Below are 23217 nucleotides of genomic sequence, written 5' to 3' on the forward strand. Positions count from 1 at the left end.
TGATGAGCATGAAGGTATGTGCTTTGCCCGACCTGCACTCAAAGACTGCTAAAGTGCCGTTTGCACCCTACCCGTTCATGTATTTAAATGCCTCTTAAATCTTGCTATTGTATTTGCTTCTCTGGCAGAGCATTCCAGGCACCACTGTGTCAAAAAACTTTACTCGTAAATCTTCTTTAAACTTTCCCCCTCTCACTTTAAATCCAGTATTTGGCATTTTCATCCAGAGAAATAGACTGATAATCTACTTTGTCTATGCTTCTCATAACTTCTACTAGGTCAACCTCTCGGCCTCTGACACTCTTACAAAAATGATCCAAGTTTGTCCAACTTCTCCTTCCAGCCAATACACTCCCAATCCATGCAATATCCTGATGAACCCCGTCTGCATCCTCTCCAAAGCCTCCACTTCTTTCCTGTTATGGGGAAACCAGAACTACACACAATACTCCAAATGCGGTTTAACCAAAGTTTTATGTAGCTGTAAAATGACTTCCCGACTGTTATACTCAACTGCCCAACTGATGAAGGCAAGCAACCGTATGTCTCTGTCCACTTGCAATGCCAAATAAATAGTTGTTTAGGTAAATTTGGTACTTTTGGATAGTCTACGTTTGTGAAAAGTAGGTGGGTTGCGCACACCGCTGTGGACCACACAATATCATGTATTATTTCCTGAAAAACTGAAAACTTGCAAGCTGGTGTATATTTTTAGTTGGCCACGGAATCCTCCTTTATTTGGTAAATCAACATCATAAATATTTGTTTTACGGTCAGGTCCCTAACATTCCTGCGGCAGATTTACTTTACGCTCCAAAATATATATTTTTTAAGTTTGTTTTCAGCACATGGTCAATCATGCCAAGGCCACATGTATTGTACCTCCCCTGTTGCCTTGTGTGGGTGGTTTAAACACTGCAGATCGTGATGGTCACCTACAGTGCAGCTGGGTAAGGAATTCCTGCTGCACAGCCACAGTGGAGGATTGGCAATACACATCTAAGTCAAGGTGTCATGTAATAGTTGATGGTGTGGCTACGTCTTTTCTGCTCTTTTACTTTTTAGTGATAGAAAATACCGGGGTGGGAAATGTCAATAACAATGTTGATCATAGGCTGCAACATATTGAGCTGATAATGTTGACTCTAGCCAGGGTGTGGTGGCACTGGAGGGGCAGCATATTGAGCCCTATGTCATAGACTCATGCAGAATGGAAACAGGCCATTCAGCCTCACTTGCTGACCAAGATGCCCCATCTACACTAGTCCCACTGCCCAAGTTTGGCCCATATCTCTCTAAACCCTTTTCTCTCCATATACCTGTCCAATGGTTCAAATGCTGTTTGGCTACTTTGTACTCTTGAATTCAGGCACGAGAAAGGGGAGTATTCTATGTTGAGCCTTGTATATGCCAGGAATGTAATGTGGGATCAGGAGTTGAACCAGTCACAGCAAAATAGTTTGGTAATCGCTATGATATACCTGGGTCCAATTAAACTACTAAAGAATGATGATTTTATAACAGCACATTGATGAGAGGCTAGCAGACCTCCCAACCTTTCTGAATTTGGCGGAAAGTTTCCATTTTCTTCTTTCATTTACTCCATTCCGATTTCGCCTCACATTTTTGCGCAAACTACATGCCTCGACGCTCGTCGGGCCTCGTCTCGCCACTCGCCGGGCCTTGCCGCGTAGCGTGAGTCCCGTTGATGTTGGGAGGGGATGGGGTGGGTGAATTGGGGGAGGGGGGTTGGGGTGGGTGTAGGGGGGCGGAGGAAGGGAGGGGAGGGGTGGAATGGGGGTGAGGAGGGGAGTGGAGAGGGGGAGGGGGAGTGGAGGTGGGGGGGTAAAGGAGGGGGAGCGGGAGGGACATGGACAGTTGTGATTTGCTGTTGAAAACCACTGGAGCAAGTATGTCTGCAATGAAATTAGGTATGTGCAGTTTTGAATGAAACTCTTTCTTCATAACTTAGTCATATATTTTATGACCATTGTTATTTTATTCAATACCAAGAGAATTGGGATGTGTAAGGAAAAAGCAAAATAGAAAAAACAAAACAATTTTTTTTTTTTGTGTTGTAAAAAGTATTTCTGTTCAATAACCTTTCTATAAATAGCAGAATATACTCATGATAGGCCTGACATTGTAGATAGATGTAGTCCCAGAACTACAGACTGTTGGAAATAATAGTAGTTTTTCACACATGAATGAAGCGCAATGTGTTTGTGCATTTGGCGTGCATACTTTTTTTTGGCTGAAAAGTTGCATTACGCGCCATATTATGAATTTTGATGTAAAATTCTGAATTTTGGACATCAAAATTATGAATTTGTAAAATCAAATGTTGGGAGGTCTGGGCTAGTTAATGGCAGCCTTGTTAAAGGTTAAAGGATGATGATCGGATTTTCCTCTGGAGTTTAGAAGGATGAGAGGGGATCTTATAGAAACATATAAAATTATAAAAGGACTGGACAAGCTAGATGCAGGAAAAATGTTCCCAATGTTGGTCGAGTCCAGAACGAGGGGACACAGTCTTAGAATAAAGGGGAGGCCATTTAAAACTGAGGTGAGAAAAAACTTTTTCACCCAGAGAGTTGTGAATTTGTGGAATTCTCTGCCACAGAGGGCAGTGAAAGCTATATCACTGGATGGATTTAAGAGAGAGTTAGATAGAGCTCTAGGGGTTAGTGGAATTGAGGAATATGGGGAGAAGGCAGGCACAGGTTATTGATTGAGGATGATCAGCCATGATCACAATGAATGATGGTGCTGGCTCGAAGGGCCGAATGGCCTCCTCCTGCACCTATTTTCTATGTTTCTAAGTGGCCATTGTCTTCCGCTGTAAAGTGTGAATTCTATCTGCCACTTGCATGTCCTCAACTGGACCTCCAAGCTGTGCTGCATCATAGCTTCGATTCACAGCAGGTCTTATCATTGTGTTGATTTGTTGAGTTGTCAGCAAACAATCCCACTCTTGGACTTTTAACAGAGAGAATTCTCTATTGATGAAACACATGGCAGCACGGTGGCTGCCTTACAGTGCTAGAGACTCGAGTTTGATCCTGTCTATGGGTGCTGTATGTATGGAGTTTGAATGTTCTCCCTGTCACCTGCATGGGTTTTCTCCAGGAATTTCAGGTTCCTCCCACACCCCACAGACGTGCAGGTTTGTAGACTAATTGACTTGGTAAAATTGTAAATTGTCCCTAGTGCGTGTAGGATAGAGTTAGCGTGTGGGGATCGCTGGACAGTGTGGACTCGATGGGCCGAAGGGCTTGTTTCCGTGCTGTACCTCCAAAATTAAAAACTAGAACATGGAAAGAGATTCAGGAGAGATTTTATAAATATGTTCTTGTAACATTTTTTTTTACACTCTTTGTGCATATTTGTAAAATCCAACCTGTTCTACATTAATCAATATGTTCAGTGGATTCAGCAATTACCTGAAATTCACTGCAGTGTGTAAAAAGCATATTAACACTATCTTACACACACTAGGGACAATTTTACATTTTATACCAAGCCATTTAACCTACAAACTTGCATGTCTGAAGTGTGGGAGGAAAACGAAGATCTGGGAGAAAACCCACTCGGTCACGGGGAGAACGTATAAACTCCGTACAGACTGCACCTTTAGTCGGGATCGAACTCAGTCTCTGGCGCTGCAAGCACAGTAAGGCAGCAACTCTACCACTGTGCCACCATGCCACTGTTTCTGCACTGTATCTTTAAACTAAACTAAACTAAATTATGAAGTTGAAACTGGTGTGCATCTGCAGGGATGAATTATTCTGATTTTTAACAACACCAGTAAACACAGATGGTGGGAAAACATGGTGGGAAGCGGGCACAAAGATTCTAATTGTGAGATTTTACTCATTGGTGTTCAGCACTGTGGGCTGAATTGACCTTGAGATAAGTTCCAATATGAATTTTGCTCTGTTCACTCAGATTCATGGCTTCCCCTTCCCACTCCAAACAAAACACCTGTGAACATTTGCATTGAATCTGATTTGGAAACGACACAATTTACAATATGCTGCTCTACATTATAATTAGGCTTAGGCATAAAGCAGCACGTGCTGATGAAGGCATCAATGCTACGGAGGCTTTCTCGTCCATCAGACAATATAACTGTCAAAGGTTTTATAATTGTGAATGTAGGGGACCACTCAAAGAGAAACCTTTGAAGCGGACTGAATATGGTAGAACATTCGGAGGCTCCAAACTTTAAGTTTGTCTACAGCTTTTTTTTTTCATGATTGAAGAGGAGCTTGACAAAAAGTTGGAGCAAAAGCAGATTCTTCAATAAAGTAATTTAATGCTCAACTAAACAATGCTCTCCTGTCAGTTGTGGAGCTAAACTGGAGCAGTAAATGGTCTGTTTTTATAACAACAATGTTTGATTTGTGAAAATGTTCCATTCCTTTGCTTGCTTCATTTGGGATAAGTAGTGCCTTTGTTCCCGTAAATGAAATATTCACTCACATTACATTCACATTATGTTCACATCCTTGGAAGAATTCCATGAAAGTCAGGATAAAGTAAAAAGAAATAAAAGCAACACTTTCTACACTAGTATCTTGAGTTTTAGTGTGTAGTGGGGCAGATTATTTTATATGGATGCCCTCTCCCTGCCTTGTTAGTGTAAGCAATCCAGTTCACCCTGGTTTTCATCCCAGTCAAAGACGTTATTCAAAGTGGCTTTTGCTTGTTTTTGAACCGAGTTGTTGGTATGTTACTGCAATCTGAGAATTTTCTCTTCTAAATAAACACCAAAAAAGAAACATGCCCGGACTCGCCTCTGGAAAGGTTATTCTTTTCCTTCCCTTTCTAATTTCGAAATGGCACTGATGCCAATTGTGGAGATGTCTGCTTTTGCCTCACCTTACTTTTCTTTTTGAAGGAGGAAACCTTTGCAGTTGGCAACAGTCAGAGAATTCTTAATAACTTGAGCCGAGATATAAAGCGGCAATTCCATGCAGTAGCTGAGTTCATAAAATACAAAGATGAATCCTGCTTTGCTTGGAAGCATCAGTAGTATTTGATTTAATATCTGGCAGATATAACGTAATCATTATCTCTACTTATAAATTCTGTACTTGCATTGATTAGTTTTCTTGCTGTTTATTGGAAGAATTTCAGGTTAAAGGGATGGTATGTGAAATATTAAAAGAGATATTATATCTTGGTTATCCTGCATTTTATTGGCAAGAGTGGATCTGCAGTGCCATTCCTGATGCAGAAGATTAGCACTCCAGTCTGCAACTGCAGGCAAAGCCCCAGCATTCACAGCCCCACCTTTGTTTTGAGACTGGGAACATTACAATCCTAAAGTGGTGCACCTTTTATTGCACTGCTCAATTTTATCTTTCACATTGTACAGTACTATATGTGGCTAGACCCTATTGGATTCCTGAAGATATCCTTTAAAATAAAAACCAAAGGTTTGAGCAAGGCTGGGTGGAAGTGCATGGAAGTGCATGAGTGGGTGGAAGTGCATTTAAAAAAATCACTGATTGAAAGATACAGCAGGGAAACAGGCCCTTCGGCCCGAGTCCATGCTGACCATCGATCGCCTGTTCACACTAGATCTATGTTTTCCCACTTTTACATCCACTCCCTACACAATGAGGGCAATTTATAGAGGCCAATTAACCTGCAAACCTGAATGTCTTTGGGACATGGGAGGAAACCTGAACATTCGGAGAAAAACCATGCGGTCATGCGGAGAATGTGTAAACTCCTTACAGACAGTACCCGAGATCAGGATCAAACTCAGGTCTCGGGTGCTATGAGACAGCAGCTCTACCAGCTGTGCCACTCACTGTGCCACCTATATCTTGTTCAAACAGGTTGGAACGTGAACTGCTCTGTTTTCTCAATAGAAGAAAAACAGTGTACTCTGAGTATCAAGGACTGTGTAGCTGAAGGTTGAGAGAGGCACATCACATTCACAATTCTAACAAATGATTGGAATAATACAAACTATATAAGAGACACGGTTGATAAAGATATCAAAATGATGATAGTTGTTCGTAGTTCACCTTTAAGGCACAGTGTTTAAATAGCAATGATTTTTTTTAATGTATTGTTTAGAATTTATACACAGGAAATGCATGATACAAACATCGTGTTAATTATTTAACTCAGGTGTGATATTCACGAACCATGCAGGGTGTGGGGTATAATTTATGATTCCATTTGTGGCATTGAGCACAGCCCACACCCAGTTTTGCCACCAGTGAGTTTACCTTTCAGCTTACATCTAGTAAAAGTTAAACATAGAAATGTTGCTTCCTGGATATAAAAAGGACATACGCACTAATGTGTAGGATGGTGCTAGTGTACGGGGTGATTGCTGGTCGGAGCGGACCTGGTGGGCTGAAGGGCCTGTTTCCACACTGTATCTACCCACTTGTGGGTAAATCAAATTGAGAGTCGAGCCACGAATGCAAGGTAGACCCAATAGCACCAATCAGAAGTCCAGGAGAAGATATATCAAATGGTGTAGATGTAATTAAGGGGAAGCAAGGTATATACACGAGAGAAAAAAAGTAGAAGGAAAAGATGATGCGCTTAAGAGGAGCATGGTAGGTGGAGGATAGTGTGAAGCATAAACTCTAACATGGACCAGTTGGGACAAGTGGTCTGTTTCTGTGTAGTGGATTTTTGGTATGTTTTCCTGTATATATTACAGTCGTTCCTTCACAATGGGTTGTAAACTTAAAAGTCAAGGTTGACTTGCTTATACTCCAGTTCAGTAGGTGGCTGAAGAGTCCTATGTGGAATCTACAGACTCCGCCACAGGGGCAGGTGGTGCTTAATAGGCCAGGTGGATGTGTTTGGGACATTGTGTGCACATTCTAGCATTTCTGCTTGTCCTCTGCATGCTTCCCTGATAGAAATACAAGGTGTAGAGTGTCTTAACATTGCTCCTTTTCCATATCACCAGTCCAACAGTCAGGATGTATAATAGATTGACCAAGAATGTATACATATGTAAATAGCGTAATGACATTTTATGAACTGAAGGGGTATTAAAGGAATTTTTTTAAGTCAATCTGAGGATAAATGATGTACTTGGAAATTGTCTTAAATACAAAAAAAAATTGCCTTGTAGTTTGAAGGTTCACAAATAGCAGATTGTGGTTGGTTCCCAGGACATAAAAACGTGTTTTGACTGCATCACACTGAAGAGTTAGTACAATCGGTGGCTGTGAATGGAGACCCAGAACATGGTGTTGTTAGATCTGAGAGCATGTGAACCTAATTGTGGATAGAAATGTGTGAATGATTTTGCATAAAATAATTATTTATATTTAACCGTTTTCCAAAACAAAAAAATACATTAGACTGTGCGCTTCTGAAGTGAGTTGGCAAGGAGCATCTTTCCGATTTTTATTTTTGTTAGGGAAAAATAGCTGTAACAAAACTCGGCATTGAACAGAGAAGGTTTAACAATTCAAGGTTAAAAAAAATTGAATTGGTTTCTTTTGAGATTAAAAGAGAGAAATTATTCCCATTAAGAGAGAGCTTGATTTCTAAGGTCAGAGATTTAAAATGATCTGGAGTCTTTCAGCGGAGAGGTTTTAATGCAATAAATGCACTGCTTGATAAAGTGCTGGTTGTAGATTCAATTGTGGCTCTGAGATGGAATTTGGATAAATATTTAAAGGTAAAAGATCTAGAGAGCCTGAGGGAAATAATAGACAAATAGCATTGACTAAATTGCTCGACAAGGACAAAGTCGATAGGCCAAGTGGCATACTGTACCTACATAATTCAATGATTATATGATTCCAAAATACAAAATGGTCTATAAAATTATCAATAAAATCAGGATTAACAGAATCAACTGGAGAGTGATTGCAGATCATTGTCCTGGTGCTGCTGATGACAGTCAGAGCATAAATCAGAAATACTAGGCAGTCACAAAGAACTGCAGATGTTGGAATCTTGAGCAAGAAAGTGCTGGAGTAACTCAGCAGGTCCATCCCTTTCCACCCACATACCTACTTCTGGTCTCACAAGTCAAGCCTCTTCTTGGTATGTTGGCATTCATAGCAAGAGGATTTGAGTTTAGGAGCAGGGAGGTTCTGCTGCAGTTGTACAGGGCCTTGGTGAGACCGCACCTGGAGTATTGTGTGCAGTTTTGGTCTCCTAACCTGAGGAAAGACGTTCTTGCCTTAGAGGGAGTACAGAGAAGGTTCACCAGATTGATCCCTGGGATGGCGGGACTTTCATATGAGGAAAGACTGGATAGACTGGGCTTGTACTCGCTGGAATTTAGAAGACTGAGGGGGGATCTTATAGAAACATATAAAATTCTTAAGGGGTTGGAGAGGCTAGATGCGGGAAGATTGTTCCCGATGTTGGGGGAGTCCAGAACCAGGGGTCACAGCTTAAGGATAAGGGGGAAGTCTTTTAGGACCGAGATGAGAAAACATTTCTTCACACAGAGAGTGGTGAGTCTGTGGAATTCTCTGCCACAGAAGGTAGTTGAGGCCAGTTCATTGGCTATATTTAAGAGGGAGTTAGATGTGGCCCTTTTTGCTAAAGGGATCAGGGGGTATGGAGAGAAGGCAGGTACAGGCTACTGAGCTGGATGATCAGCCGTGATCATATTGAATGGCGGTGCAGGCTCCAATGGCCTACTCCTGCACCTATTTTCTATGTTGCTATGTTTCTTCTTTACTCACAGCCTTTTGTCTCCTTTTCATGCTGGCCTTTGTCCACCCATCTAGCAATCAGCCCCCGCACCTGTATCCACTTATCACTTTCCAGGCCTTGTCCACCTCTCTTCTCGCTTTCTTCCCTCTACTGCAAACAGTCTGAAGAAGGGTACCGTCCTGAAACCGCACCTGTCCATGCTCTCCAGAGATGCTGTCTGACCTGTTGCATTGCTCCAGCACTCTGACGCTTTGTTCAGTAATATCAAGTCACTGGCTCTCAGGTATACATTTGATGTTCCATAAAATCCTATATCTCGGATCTACTTCAGTTCCCATGGGGTTTTTTTTTGCTTCGTATGATTTTTTTTGTTGCAATTTCCATTCAGAGGGGTAGTTGGCTCAGGTCTTGCGTTATGACCTTGACTCTGGCACTAATGAAAAAAGACACAATACAAATGGGAAAAAATGGATCTTGCTGTACATTGAATAAGAAAAGAAACAACGTTTAAAGAAAATCGAGTGCATGGAGACAGGATGAAGAAAGACTGGGAGGGTAAAGAAAATCAATTAAATTATAAAAATTCTTGAAATTAACAAAAACTCCTACCCTGCATTAAGTGACTGATTGAACAGTGTGATTAAAAAACACATTTTTTAAAGTGCCAATCTCATTAACAAGATGGAAGGATATGTGTAAAACTCATTGATGCTAACGAAAGAAGGGTTAGATGCAGAATATGATTTCTGCTCTCTATCATTATCAGTTCGAAATGTACTTGCAATACAAATATTGCCATTTTTCTCAGTACCCAAACGCCATAAAGAAAAGAGAGAATAAGTGAGGCAGAGAGAGAGATGCGCAGAGAAAGACTTTTACTTTATTAAAAGGGATGATGGCAGCAGCAATGTACATTTATATGGCACCACCGGTTGACATTTATCACAGAGCTTTTCGAGGAAGTCTAGGCAGGGACAATTGCACTCTGAGCCAAAGGAGATATTAAGAGACATGATGGAAAGTGCAGTTAAAGAGGTCGATTTTCATAAAACGTGGACTGGTGAGAAACCGAGGATGAGAGAAAAGACTAAGATGGGTGAAGCCATACCACCAATGGAGGAAAGAAATGTTGCTGAATTAAATTCATTGGTTCAACAATTTATATTAAATGGTGAAGATTGTATCTGATTCACATCTTTAATATAACTGCAAATGCAGAATAGTGTTCATGTTTTATTTCTCACAATTGAAGTGAAGGTAATGTTTTGATAATCGTATGATAATGTGGACAATGAGTTTATCTCACAAGGCACAAAGTGCTGAAGTAACTCAGCGGGTCAGGCAGCATCTGTGGAGAACATGGATAGGTGACATTTTGAGTTGTGACCTTTCTTCAGACTGATCCTTCATTCCTTCATTGCGTTTAGTGATGGCATCAGGCCACCTCTGCAGAGGATTAGGCTAGGTGCAATGTGGACTTTCATCATTCCAGTAGAGTAATCCAGTTCCCATATTGTACTGTGTAAGAAGGAACTGCAGACACTGCTTTACACTGAAGATAAACTCAAGCTGGAGTAACTCAGCACGTTAGGCAGTATCTCTGGAGAAAAGGAATAGGTGACATTTTGGATCGAGACCCTTCTTGTCAAGAGTCATGGGGAGAAGGCAGGAAAATTGGATTAGGAGGCAGAGATCAACCATGATTGAATGGCAGAGTAGACTCAATGGGCCAAATGGCCTCATTGTACTCTTATAATTTGTGAACTTTTAACTTGTGAACTTAAGACTGAGAGTCAGGGGAGAGGGAAACTGGAGATTTGAGGAGGTACCAAAGAACAAAAGAATGAAGGTATTCATTGTACTTCTTGCCATTTATTGCTAACATTTCAGAAATGTACTGAATTCTTGAGTGAAATGAGATTTTGAGTCACATGAGACAAGTCATTGGCATGGAATATTACTCCACAATTGTTGAATTTTATGCACTTTATGCTTTTTCTCTTAGGTGGCGCGGCGTTGGGGAATCCAGAAGAACCGTCCTGCTATGAACTATGACAAGCTGAGCCGTTCACTGCGCTACTACTATGAGAAAGGCATCATGCAAAAAGTAAGCCTGAACTATGTCATTTTTCTGAGTCATTTTTCAAGCAGACACCATCCAAACAAAACGTGCAGATATAGCATAACACTCTTAAACTGTGAGAACAAATCCCTGTAGCCCAAATTAGTTTCAATCCATCAAATTGGAATTATAGAGTCACAGGAGATTGCAAATGCTGAAGTCTGGAGCAAAAAGCAATCTGCTGGAGGAAACCAGCAAGTCAGACAGTATCTGTGGAGGAAAATAAACAGTTGACGCTTCAGGTTGAGACCCTTCATCTGGACTGAAAGAGTGGAGGAGAGATGGTCAATCAAGAGATGAAGAAGTGAGAAGTGATAGGTGGATCACGGTGAGGTGGGCTGTTATTTCTATGTGACGTTTCTTTACAAAAAATTTGGTCTACATTTTCTTTGCACAAATCTTCAGGAGCTGCTCAGTTAAATAGCAACTAATAATCTCACTTTTCATATACTTACATTCATCTATAGTTGGTCATGATAAGGAGTAGTTGGGCCACAGAGACAAGAATGCCCAAGGCTTGATCAGCTGAGATAGCAGATCGCGATCCAGACTTTCATCTCCTTTTCTGTAGCCATTAGAGCTGAACACATACATATTACATAATAGTAATCAGAATAGGTATCCGTGATGCCCTTGCTTTCAAATAGCCTTCCACCATCCACTGAATTTGAATGATGCAACCCCAAAATTTGTCTGAATGTTGTAAGGTTTTCGGTGAGAGGAAGGTGTTTTGAATGGAATTTGAAGGGAAAGTTCTATTACTCCGAGAATGGTTATAATGTGGAACTCGCTGCCAAAGGAGGTAGTAGATTCAGATACAAACATTACGATTAACAGACATTTAGACAGGCATTTGAATGAACAAGGCATCAAGGGAATATATCTAATGCAAGTAAATGTAATTGGTGTAGGGGACAAATAGGTTAGTATGGTGATGGTGGACTGAAGGCATGTGATGAACAACTCTTTGACAATGCTCTTCTAATAATGTAATATATTGTCCGAACGGATAAAACAAAGGCAGTGGATTTAAGAGAAGTGACCAATAGAGACTCTACTCTGCAGGCATGTTGAATAATGATTCATTTAACTCGGGTAGAAAATGCATTTTATATTCATCGGAAGAAACCATAGGAGCACCTACATTATAATGACAATAAATCCTCAACATTACATTTAACAAGTACAGTAACCCATGCTTATTTTGGGAGAGTGTAGCAATTTTCTCCATCGCATCTTTTTTTATCTTTTTGTCTTCAACTGTTGTTTTGTAAAGAATTGTTATGTTGATAACTTTGGTACTTTGGTCAACATCATATCTCCAACATTCCCTCTGTTCTCTGATTTCCATGCCACCACCCTCCATAAAAAAGCATGCTTGCTTTTTTAAAATTTCCAGCTTTGATGAAGGGTCTTTGAACTGAAGCAGCAACTTTATTTCTCTTCCTACCAAAGCTGCTCGACCCACTGATTGGCTTCAGTATTTTTTGTTGTTTTTGTTTTGGATTTCCTGATCTGCAATATTTTTGTTTGCTCCAGTTATAATGACAAACTTGGTTTAATTCCAGCAGATTGATTAACAATTACATTTGCTGTTTCTAAAAGTGGCTCTGAAGTATTGACGAAAAAATTATGTGCTTATTCTTCTGCAAAGCAGAATGAGACCCCATAGAAATCAGTGAGTGATGCATTGATTTTTCAAACAACAGCTTCATTATTACCTTAATTTGTTTTGTTGCTTGTTAAGTAGAATGTCACTGCTGAGAAATAGAACAGGTTTTCTTTTCAACCACAGTCAAAAATAAACATTTCTATTTCTGAATTAGACTAAATACAAAATGAAGCTGCCTCTACTTTATTCTAAAATGCAGATTCAAAGCTATCTTTGTTTTTCAGTGCGAGTGCACTTTGGGATCAGTGATCATATCTGTAAGATTTCAGGTAGTTTTGAGTAACTGGAGTTTGGGGAAAACTGCTAAATTGGAGAAGGCTAATTAAAGGCTAATTATAACTATTTGATAGGAGCTGGATAGAATGGACTGAGCATGTCTGTAATTGGGTAAGTCCACATCTGACATGTGGCAGCCATTGTGAGGAGAATAGACAAGGATGATAAGAGTTCGGGAACCTTAGATGATGAGAGATGTTGCAAATGTAGTCAAAAAGGAAAGGAAGGCCATGTAAGGTTTAGGACGCTGAATCGGGATAGGGTTCTTGAAGAATATGAGGAAGAAAGACAAAGATGGCACAAGTTCAGGAATCTTGGATGATGAGATACGTTGGAAATATAATCAAAGAAGGAAAAGGAAGCATATGTAAGTTTTAGGAAACTGAAATCGGACAGGGTCCTTGAGAAATACAAGGGAAACAGGAAACAACTTAAACAGGAAATCATGAGGGGTAAAAGGGGCCATGAAATATCCTTGGTGAACAGGGTTAAGGAAAATCCCAAAGCCTATATTTAAAACAAGTGAATAATTAGGCAGAGTGGTACAACTGAGGCACAGCCTCGAGCCAGAGGAAGTGGGCAAGGTACCAAAGAAGTACTTTACATCAGTATTCACTACGGCAAAAACATGGATGAAAATGAGATCAGGGAATGGTATGCTGATATTCTAGGGCATGTGGGTATTAGGAAGGAGGAGGTATTGGGTCTCTTGAAGAACATTGAGGTGGATAAATCCTCGGCCTGGTGGGATCTGTCCCAGATTAGTGAGATAGGCAAGATAAGAAATGCTGGGGCTTTGATATTGATATTTGTATCCTCTTTAGCCATTGGTGACATGGGGCAGATTGGGGAAGAGCCAATGCTGTTTAATCTTTTGTTTAAGAAGGGGACCAGGTATACCCAAGCAAATTATAGACCAGTGAGCATAATAGCAGTGGTAGCAAAACTGGTGGCGAAGGTTCTTAGGTATAGGATCTACTTACATTTGGAAAAGCATAGACTTATTGAGGATAGTCAACATTGCTTTGTGCAGAAGAATTCATGTCTTACAATCTTGATTGAGATTTTTGAGGAGGTGATGAAGATGATTGATGAGGGTAGGCCAGAGAATATTTAATGCGTGGACTTGTGAAAGTAGGAATATGTAAAATTATGCGTGGCATCGGGAGGGTAGACAGACTGAACCTTTTTCCCAAGATGGAAATATCAAATACTAGAAGGCATAGCTTTAAGGTGAGAGGAGTAAAGTTTAAAGGAGATGTGCAGGACGTTTCTTTACACAGAGTGTGGTGGGTGCTGGAATGTGCTATCTGGAGTGGTGGTGATGCAGGTTTGAAGTGCCATTTAAAAGATTTTTGGATAGGCTCATGGATATGCATAGAATGGAGGGGTATGGATTATGTGCGGGTACATAAGAGTTGGTCTTGGTATCATGTTCGGCACAGACATTGCGGGTCAAAGGGCCTGTTCCTTTGCCAAAATGTTCTATGTTATATGTTTTATTTCTGGGCAAGATTAACGATTAATTACCAATTTAGTTTCTACCTACATTGATGCTTTGCCCACCATAAACTCTGGACTGCTTAAAAATATTTCAGAAGATCTTTACGGCCATTGACAAATACTCTCAGCTGATTATCTCAGAGATGAAAGGATAGTCAGACTGCACAATAATTTTATTAGTATGTCCTGGAGGCACCAAAGGCTAACAATGAAAGTCCCTTCCCAACCCAACCTTCTCATATGTGGCCAGAATAAGATTTTTATTTGGACAATATATTCTTCAGTCAAGCCAGATAATTAAGGAAGAATTCAAATGGTTTATTGAGGTGCTCTGAAATGCACAGTTGCCCTCTTCTGATATTGGTATAGGGAGAAGTTCCCATAACTTTATAGAATAAATGTTTGAAGTAAGTTTGTATATTTCTTTATTCTTAAAATTTCTCATTTTATATTCAGTGGCAGGCTAGCAATTTGATCTTTTGATATTTCATCCTAATGATGCTTTCAATGTGTTTTGAAGATCCAAACTTTACGGGAAAATGTTCCTTTGTTTTATTTTTTAGGTTGCTGGAGAAAGATATGTGTACAAATTTGTCTGTGATCCTGAAGCGCTTTTCTCAATGGCTTTCCCAGACAACCAGAGGCCTGTGTTGAAAACTGACATGGAGCGCCACATCAATGAAGAGGACACTGTCCCACTTTCCCATTTTGACGAGAACATGGCCTACATACAAAATAGTGGCTGTTGCAATCCCCATTCATACAATGAAGCCTATGTGTACTGATGCAGCCGTGTTGGGGCAGTCACTTCATGTTTTTTTTTTCTCTCGGTTGTTTTCCTCTGTAGACTGTGACCCACTCTGGATTTACATCATCTCTTCAGCATCTCTGACATTAAGCAATGGGTCCACAGTTTATGTCGCATTAACCCCATGGTCCACTACCAGGGACAGTGCACTTTATGAAAAGACTCATTAGAGCTCTACTTGTTTTTGTTTTCAGGATGGGATGGGGAGGGCAGTGTTTTTTTTTGTTGCCTAAATGGGGTTTTTTTGTGGGAAAGGGGGAAATGGGAGGATTGGAAATTGAAGACATTTAAGTGGTTTGATTGATGCTATCTTATGGATTTTGGTTTCATATCAGATAAAAAATTTACCAAGTCACTTACAAAAAAATCTGCTGATATCAGTAATAAAAGAAACTGCATATCTAATGTTGCTGTGTTAACACAGCCGGCACTCTTTAAAAATCTATATCCAAGTAGAAACATAGTACTTTTTGTCAGGGTACACATTAATATACAGTCAAACATTTTACTGCTGTGTCATATTTGTTAAAATATATGAATACTAGAATATGCCGAAGCTTCTGCTGCAGTCTCCTTTTCTGTAAATTCTTTTAAAACGCAGGGTCTATTAAAGCAATTGGAAGCATTGCTGTACAGGTAGCATTTCAGGACAAATAGTCAATTTAAAACATTTACTGCTTACGATGTAGTTTATGCTGTAGCTTTACCATGAGCAACTGTATGCGTTAGAAATTGGTAAAAGATTACCCACTTGCTAGAGGAATTTTTTTAAGCTTAAAGATTTCTAGATCAATGGAAACGTTTTCTAACGTGGCCTGTCAGTGGCAACAATTCATTTGCACTCACTTCAGTTTTCAAATCCAGGCATTGAAGGACATATGCTAATGCCAATATCATAACTGAACTATGCGTTTTTATAGTTCTTTAAGAATTTTTAAAGTGGGTTACCAGATGCATGAGCTTTGGAATTACACTGAGCAGTATTAGTATTTGGATATTCATATCTGTTGCCCAAAAAATGGCACCAGCTCATTGATATTAAACTGTTTAATACCTGCATAATGGATTTGGATGTAAACAAATTAAACTTTCCTACTCTAATATCGTTCAGAATTATTTCAATGCTTTTGTTAGTAACCCTGTTAAGCACAATACTTCATCAAAAATGGATGACCTTTCGTCGAATCAACATTAAAACATATGGATATGACTGGATATTTAGTTGTTTAAAATATTTCCCTCAATCAATTCGAGTGCCGTGCCTATTTTATTGGTGCTGTGATTAGATGGCAGAACCCATGTATGTGAGGGGAAATCAGGTACTCCAAATTTGACAAAACTTGCACTCCGAGCCATTTCTGCCAGAATGACATGAAAGCAAAGCTCCAACTAACTTTCTGTTTGAATCACTGAATCCGTAATAAGTTTGTTTGCTTTCTTTATGTTTACGTGCTTTCTTCAATCAGTAACGTACATCAATGCTAATTATGATTGCAAGAAGAAATAGCACAAGAGTGCAGTCGGTTACTCTGCATTATTTAAAAAAGAACATTGAGCATGTGCATCATTTAAAACTTTGTTGCATTTCGTTTTCATGTCAAAAATTATTAATTGATACCTATTGAAGCTAAAGCTAGGAAATGTGTGTTCCTTTTATTTCTCTCCTTATCAATATTGTAAATTGAAAATGCACTCTGGGTTACTTTTTTAAAACCTTTTACAAAATTGCTTAAAGTCTCCATTCATTCAAGTTACTCAGTCCAGGACTTGAACATTATCAAGTCCCCTTTGTTTGTGAGGATTATTCTGGGGTAAACAATCACTAAACGCAGAGGAAACTTGAAAACTTCACCAAAGTGACAAAATAAGTTCACATGGAGATAATAAAAATGGAAAAGATGGATTATGAATAATGCAATTTTAATGCTTCAATTTTGTTTTATTTGGTACACCAGTAGAAAAAGATTTTTCTGTATTTTGTTAATGTTTTTTGATCTTCACTTCCATATCAATCTCCAGGACACAAAGTACATGGAGAGCATGTCCACTGGGACTTAATAGTTCAGTTCTGCTTGGCCATGAAACCCCCAAATCCTTATCAACTTCCAATTCTGGGCACCTTGATATGTACTTTAATTATACATTGGAAGGTCCTCAACATTAGGAAAATAGAAAAGATGGAATAAGTGAGGGTGCAAACATTTTAGCAAAATACTAGTTGCTGGGGAAACACAGCAGGTCAGGCAGCATCTGGGGATTGAATGGACAAGATGATTTCCAACCCCAATTATTGCCTTTATATTCCCTCCCTAGATGTTGCCTGACCCGTTGAGTTCCTCTAGCAGTTTGTGTTTTGCTCAAGATTCCAACATCTGCAGTTTATTTTGTCTGTGGAAACTTTTTTTGTTACCCATTTTGGAAGACAGTCTGTATTACTGACCTTGAACAGATCCAAATCACTCTCCAACACACACCTTGACAGCAAATCTGCTTGATTATTATCACTTATTTTACTAAGAACAATTGAACTATACTGCATGGGAAGGGCCATTCAAACGAGCCCTTTGAAATAATTATCAAATTAATTCCACTGATCTGTCTTTACTCATGGCCCTGCTATTTTTTTTTCCTTATATGTGTAAATATCCAGTTCCCTTTTGAAAATTACTGTTTTGTAATTTAGCCAGAAGAGGTGTCTGTGCACATCAATCTTACATTAAGTAGTACCATGCAGTGTTGACAGTAGAACCAAATATCTAAAGAGAAACACATTTCCTTCTAGTTATCCACCTCCTCCCTGCCAGGGAAACTGCATAATCAAAAATAGATCAAATTTGTAATCTCATTGAAGCATTGAGCAGTTATAAATGATTGCAAGCACCAACAAATGCACCACAGAGTGAAATGGCACTAATTAGATGTTGTAATTGACAGACCACTTTGCAGCCACTCTTGTAAAAAAGGGGGGATATTCAACCTTATTCTAAGTTTCCACATTGTAACTTCAGGATATTGATAAAATGCAAATCTGTTGTCGTGCTCTTTCCAATTCATTTGTTGAATTGTACTGGTAATGCTGATCAAGTGCAACCATGCCTGGTTCACAGGGAACAAGCACTGGGAGAGTTCAGAATTAGACAATATAAGGCTAATTGTCCATTTGTTTTTTGTATTAGTATTTGCAAGGGCCCCTCTGGACTTTTACACCAGCAAAGTTACAGTGCTGTTTACCAACAACGTGAATTCAATTCTACGCCCATGATTTAATGTGTTCCACAATCACGTGTAACATGTTCTAAGTCCAAATAGCAGTCAAATCTCAGCATATAATTAAATATTGAGATTGGAATCAAGCGAATTGGTTTGCATGCAATGAATGCAGTAGATTTACTGAGAGTATTTGATGCTCTCAATGGATTCCCAGCATTGAAGTTCTTCACATCATCAGGCACATAAAAAAAGGATATGAATTGTGAAACAAATTAGCGATTTTCCTCCATTATTCTGTGCATGAAGAGCAGAACGGATACAAACCTGCCTGCTTTGATCATACTCCGCTGGGTTTTAGTTGTTAGTTTTCAGTGTTGTACTAGTTTTGCATGCAAGCAAGCTTTTGACTTGGGAAGAGCATGGACATTGAAGGCAAGGACAAGCCGGTTGTGAATGACTGCAATCAAAAAGCTTGTCGGCATACAAAATTAGTATAATCCAGTCACTTCTAACAAAAAGATTCCAAGAAACAATGCAAGAAAGTTCTTGGATCTTATCAAGGTAGTTGACAGGTTACATATTTAATTTACATTTTTAAATGACCTGTTAACATAATTCATTTAACACCCTAAAAAAAGAATTGCTAGCTGCCACATTTGTGGAGATTCAGTTCATGATCTCGTTTCTAAATTGATCTTTCCTTTCCAAAAAAACAAAAGCAACTAATCCAGTGTCTAAACTGCCCTGTCTAAAGTAAGAGAAACATGGGCCCCTGGGAAGTTCACCCACTCCTTCATTCACATGCTTTTGTCCTTAAGATGTCCAGTTCACTTCTAATACTTCAGTGCTGTGAGAACAATTGTAAAGTACAATTCCTCCCAAAGTTTTCCGAACTAAGTGTACATTTCTGCAACCGATAATGCAAATTCCACACGCAGCCTAACAGCAAATGTTTAATAAGGTTTTTTTTTGTTAAGAAGCATATTTATTGTTGTAATATTTTAGACATTAACACAGAAGTAACTTTTAAGATGTTAGAGTATTGGATCTTGAACCTTACCCCAAGGTTACACAACATCACTGTGTCTCCAGCTTTGTGCCAGGTGAACCAGGTATTGTGTTGAGAAACCCTGGAGGCAAAAAGCAAACACTACATCTGCCTGACGATGGTCATCTGGAAATCTAATGTAGCAAAAAAAAAGACAATGTTGAGGGACATCTGTAAATGATGGACAGTATTTTTTCTGCTGTTTCTGAAAATTTTTCTAAATTTTTGTAATTTTGTATTTATCATGTATGTTTGGTTTTATATGGCCACAAAGTAGCATTCAAATTAATGTAAATCACAATGTTTGATTTTTCCTCAGCTAAGGCTTTGAGTAGTTCGAAGGTTCATGGACTTCCTGTATTGCTTTTCTTTTTGGGTTTTTTTCTCTCGCTTTTTGAAGAAAGATATGTAATGGCTTAATAAACTCTGTTCAATTCCTAATGAACGGTGAAATATGTAATTCGAATGAAAATGCTCTGACAGCGTTTCCATATTTATATTTTATTTTCCATCCATTAATTTTAGTGTTGAATACAGTCTCCTTGGAGTCTTCTGCAGTGCCATTGTCTGGTTTGGAATAAGTCAGCCTATGTTTTTTGTTTTCAGTCAGAAATGACAATTTCACCAAGAGTTCAAGATTGAAAAGATTCAAGATTACAGAGTGTTAGCTATATGCACTGGATATGAACTGGGGCAATGAAATTCTTACCTGCTGCAGCTTTACGGGCATATCAGACACAACATCCACAAAAGTAAATAGACAACAACTTACCAGTTACTCTAAATCAATTAGAGCATGGCAGGGCAAAGTACAGTGCAAACACAGTGCTGAGTCCTTGGTGGTTCAGTATGCTTGACCTCAGGTTATGGTTGTGCATGGTGGTTAAACAACTGGATGGTTGATGGGAAGAAGTTGTTGAAGAATAGGAGATAATGGTTCTCATGCTCCTGTATCTTCCTCCCGATGGTGGCTAGAGTGGTCTGGGCCTTTGATGATATTAGCTTCCTTTTTGGGGTAGTACGTCCTATACAGATCCTTTCAATGCTGATGGACCAGGCAATGCTCACCACTTTCTGCAGCCTCCGTTTGTTCACAAGCAGTCCATGATACAACTAGTCAGTATGCCCTCCACCATACACCTGTAGACATTCAACAGAGTGGTGCATGCCAAGTCTCAAATTTATGAAGAAGTAGAAGCAGGTTTTATTTGTGACTGCATCAATGTGCTGGTCCCAGGACAGATTATCAAAAATGTGAATGCCCAGGAGTTTGAAACTATTGACACTCACCACCTCTGTTCCACCAATGAAGATAGGTACAAGGCCCTCCAGCTCACTCTTCCTGGAGTCTTGCAAACATTGAGAATAAGATTGTTGTACTGGCACCACTCAACCAGATTGTTGATCTCCCTCCTGCACTCTGACTCGTCATTACCCATTTTTCATCCAAAAACAGTGGAGTCGTCAGCAAATGTAAAGTTATCAGTGAATGCAGAGTACAATGCATTTGCTGCTGTTCAGCTTTTAATTCTTATGATATTATTGCAGCCAACAAACAAACTTGCACATAAAAGTGGAAGGAGATTTTTGAAAACAAACTTTATTACATGGCACAAGTGAGGTACAGTACAAATGTTAATATTGATAGAATGAGTTTAAGATTTTAACAGGAATGGTATGAATTTTAACAGTGCACCCACTTCTCCATATCAGAAACCCAAATCAATCTCTATATTAAAATATAGAATTAATTTCTTAACTTCCATTCTTATTTCCCCCCTCATTTAAATTACTTTGAAAGTTATCCACACCTCATTCTGTCATCATCCTTGGTCTTGCAGTACTGGAATGTTGATCACTGATAGAATGGCTCTATTGTCTTCATTCTAAGTCCCATGCTGGTTTTGCTACATCTGAGAACCTTTCTCCAGCAATAAACGTCTTTCCATCTCCCTCCCATCCTGACATTTGATTATTATTTAGCAACAGAAGTTATTCCTGCTTTTTGGAATTCTTTTTAAGCAAATTTATATTCTTGTCCATTTAAATAACTTCCCAAGTAATTCTCCCTCTAGGATTTTGGCTCTCCCTCTGGACTGGCACAATGGCATAGCTGGTAGAACTCTTGGCTTAATATCTCGGTGCTGACCCTCAGTGCTACCTCTGTGGAGTTTGCATGCCCTCCCTTTGATTGTACTGATTTCCTCTGGGTGTTCTGATTTCTTCCCAAACCACAACAACATGCGGTTTGCTAGGATAACTGGAAAGCACTCGTACAGGTAGAACCTGCTGGGAGTTGATGGGAATGTAAGTAGAATAAAACAGAATCTGTGTTATATTAGTGCCAATGGGTGATAGTTTGTGCAAACTCAGTAAACTCAGCCTGTTTCTGTGCTGTATATAACTCCCTTCACCATCATCTGCTTAGCATTGCCCTCTCACCTTTTTTGAACGGTTTTCTTGAAGCAGGCCTGATATATGGCACTGTAACAACATTTGAAAGACATTCATACAGGTATGTGGATAGGAAAGGTTTGGAAGGATATGGGCCAAATTCTGGCAGATCGGTCTAGCGTAGATGGGGATTCTTGGTCAATATGGGCAAGTTGGGCCAAAGGGCCTGTGTGCTGCAAGGCTATGACTCTAACTGCAGTTGCTGCTGAGGTGCCAGAATCATTCACGGCCCAGATGATGAATGGAATTCAGGGTCAGTATTACTTGGCTTAATAGGTCAGTTTACACAGAGCTAAATGCACATTAAGCTTTTCCATGTACACTCAGGGTCAAAAGCAACAAAAAAAAGAATCGTATTTAACCAAAATATGTTGTAACATAAGGCATGAAAAGAAAGACTTTGTCCTGCCCCTCTTTACTACACAGCAATCAAATAGTCCAGACAGGATTTATGTAATTTAGCATGAAGTTCAGTAGACACCTTTATAACTTTTTGTGTGACTGAGCGCTGTGATTAATGGTCAGGAGATTTGCCAAGGAACTGTTTAATTGGATGAATAACCTTTTCTTAGCTGCCTTCATATGAACACTTCCTAGGTTGGATTCCATGAAGCCACGATTCATGAAACAGCAACCAATATTTATACTGCAAAATAGAGGCATCAAGACCTATACATTTTGATAGATTTGAACCCAGACTTAAAAGGTCCTGATTCTACAGCCCCAGTATGGAGTAGATTACAATTTCAGGGCGTAGTTTACTACCTAACATTTTAACGTTGCATCGTGTGCTGTCTGTCCACAAAGTGCTCTAAGGCAGCATAACCAACCATGAGGAGAGACTCCAATGTTGAAAATAGTTACGCATTGACAAATTACATATACACTAATTATATGTGTAGTTCCATTCTTTGGGGGTTATTTTGATTTTGTATGAAAGTGTAAAATTGATAAAATTAATGGAAATTTAAAAGAGGCTTGCAAAGCGGCTACCAATTCATGATTTGCTGATTTGCACTGAAATTATCCATGATGAAAGTTTTTGCAGTACCTTTTTTAATGTACCACAAATGCTCTTCCTCCACATAGGAACTCCTGGTTCAATGGTCTAAGCCTTCGGCTCTGTACTGATTGGAAAGTTTCTTTTACTGCATCCCAAAGCATTTGACATATCAATAATAGAAGGTGATTAAGGCAGCAGATGATGACAAACGTTATATCAATCAATAACATTATATTGTGTAATAACTGACTCAAATATCCATTTCACTTTTGTACCAAAATTCATGTGATGAAAGTGTCTTGTTATCATCAATCATTTTTAAATGGTATTAATTAACTTTTGATCACATGAATTACAGCTATAAAAATGAACTAGTCGAGTGCTATTATGATTTATCAGACAGATAAAATGACCGGTTGACTAACATTCATCATGTTGTATGATACAG

General features: G+C 39.2%; 1 protein-coding gene across 3 annotated transcripts in view; it reads left to right on the forward strand.

Annotated features, from left to right (window-relative positions):
• The window catches only part of etv1 (ETS variant transcription factor 1), a 104933-nt gene extending 85194 nt beyond the window's left edge, over positions 1-19739 (forward strand). For all 3 annotated transcript variants that reach the window (XM_078421988.1, XM_078421966.1, XM_078421977.1), the window contains 2 exons: positions 10679-10780; positions 14810-19739. In XM_078421988.1, the coding sequence (XP_078278114.1) occupies positions 10679-10780; positions 14810-15031 (324 nt within the window). In that variant the 3' untranslated portion in view covers positions 15032-19739. The remainder of the gene's footprint in view (positions 1-10678; positions 10781-14809) is intronic.
• The last annotated feature ends 3478 nt before the right edge of the window (positions 19740-23217 follow it).

The sequence above is a fragment of the Rhinoraja longicauda genome, chromosome 2 (genome assembly GCF_053455715.1).
Source record: "Rhinoraja longicauda isolate Sanriku21f chromosome 2, sRhiLon1.1, whole genome shotgun sequence".
Classification (NCBI taxonomy): Eukaryota; Metazoa; Chordata; class Chondrichthyes; order Rajiformes; family Arhynchobatidae; genus Rhinoraja; species Rhinoraja longicauda.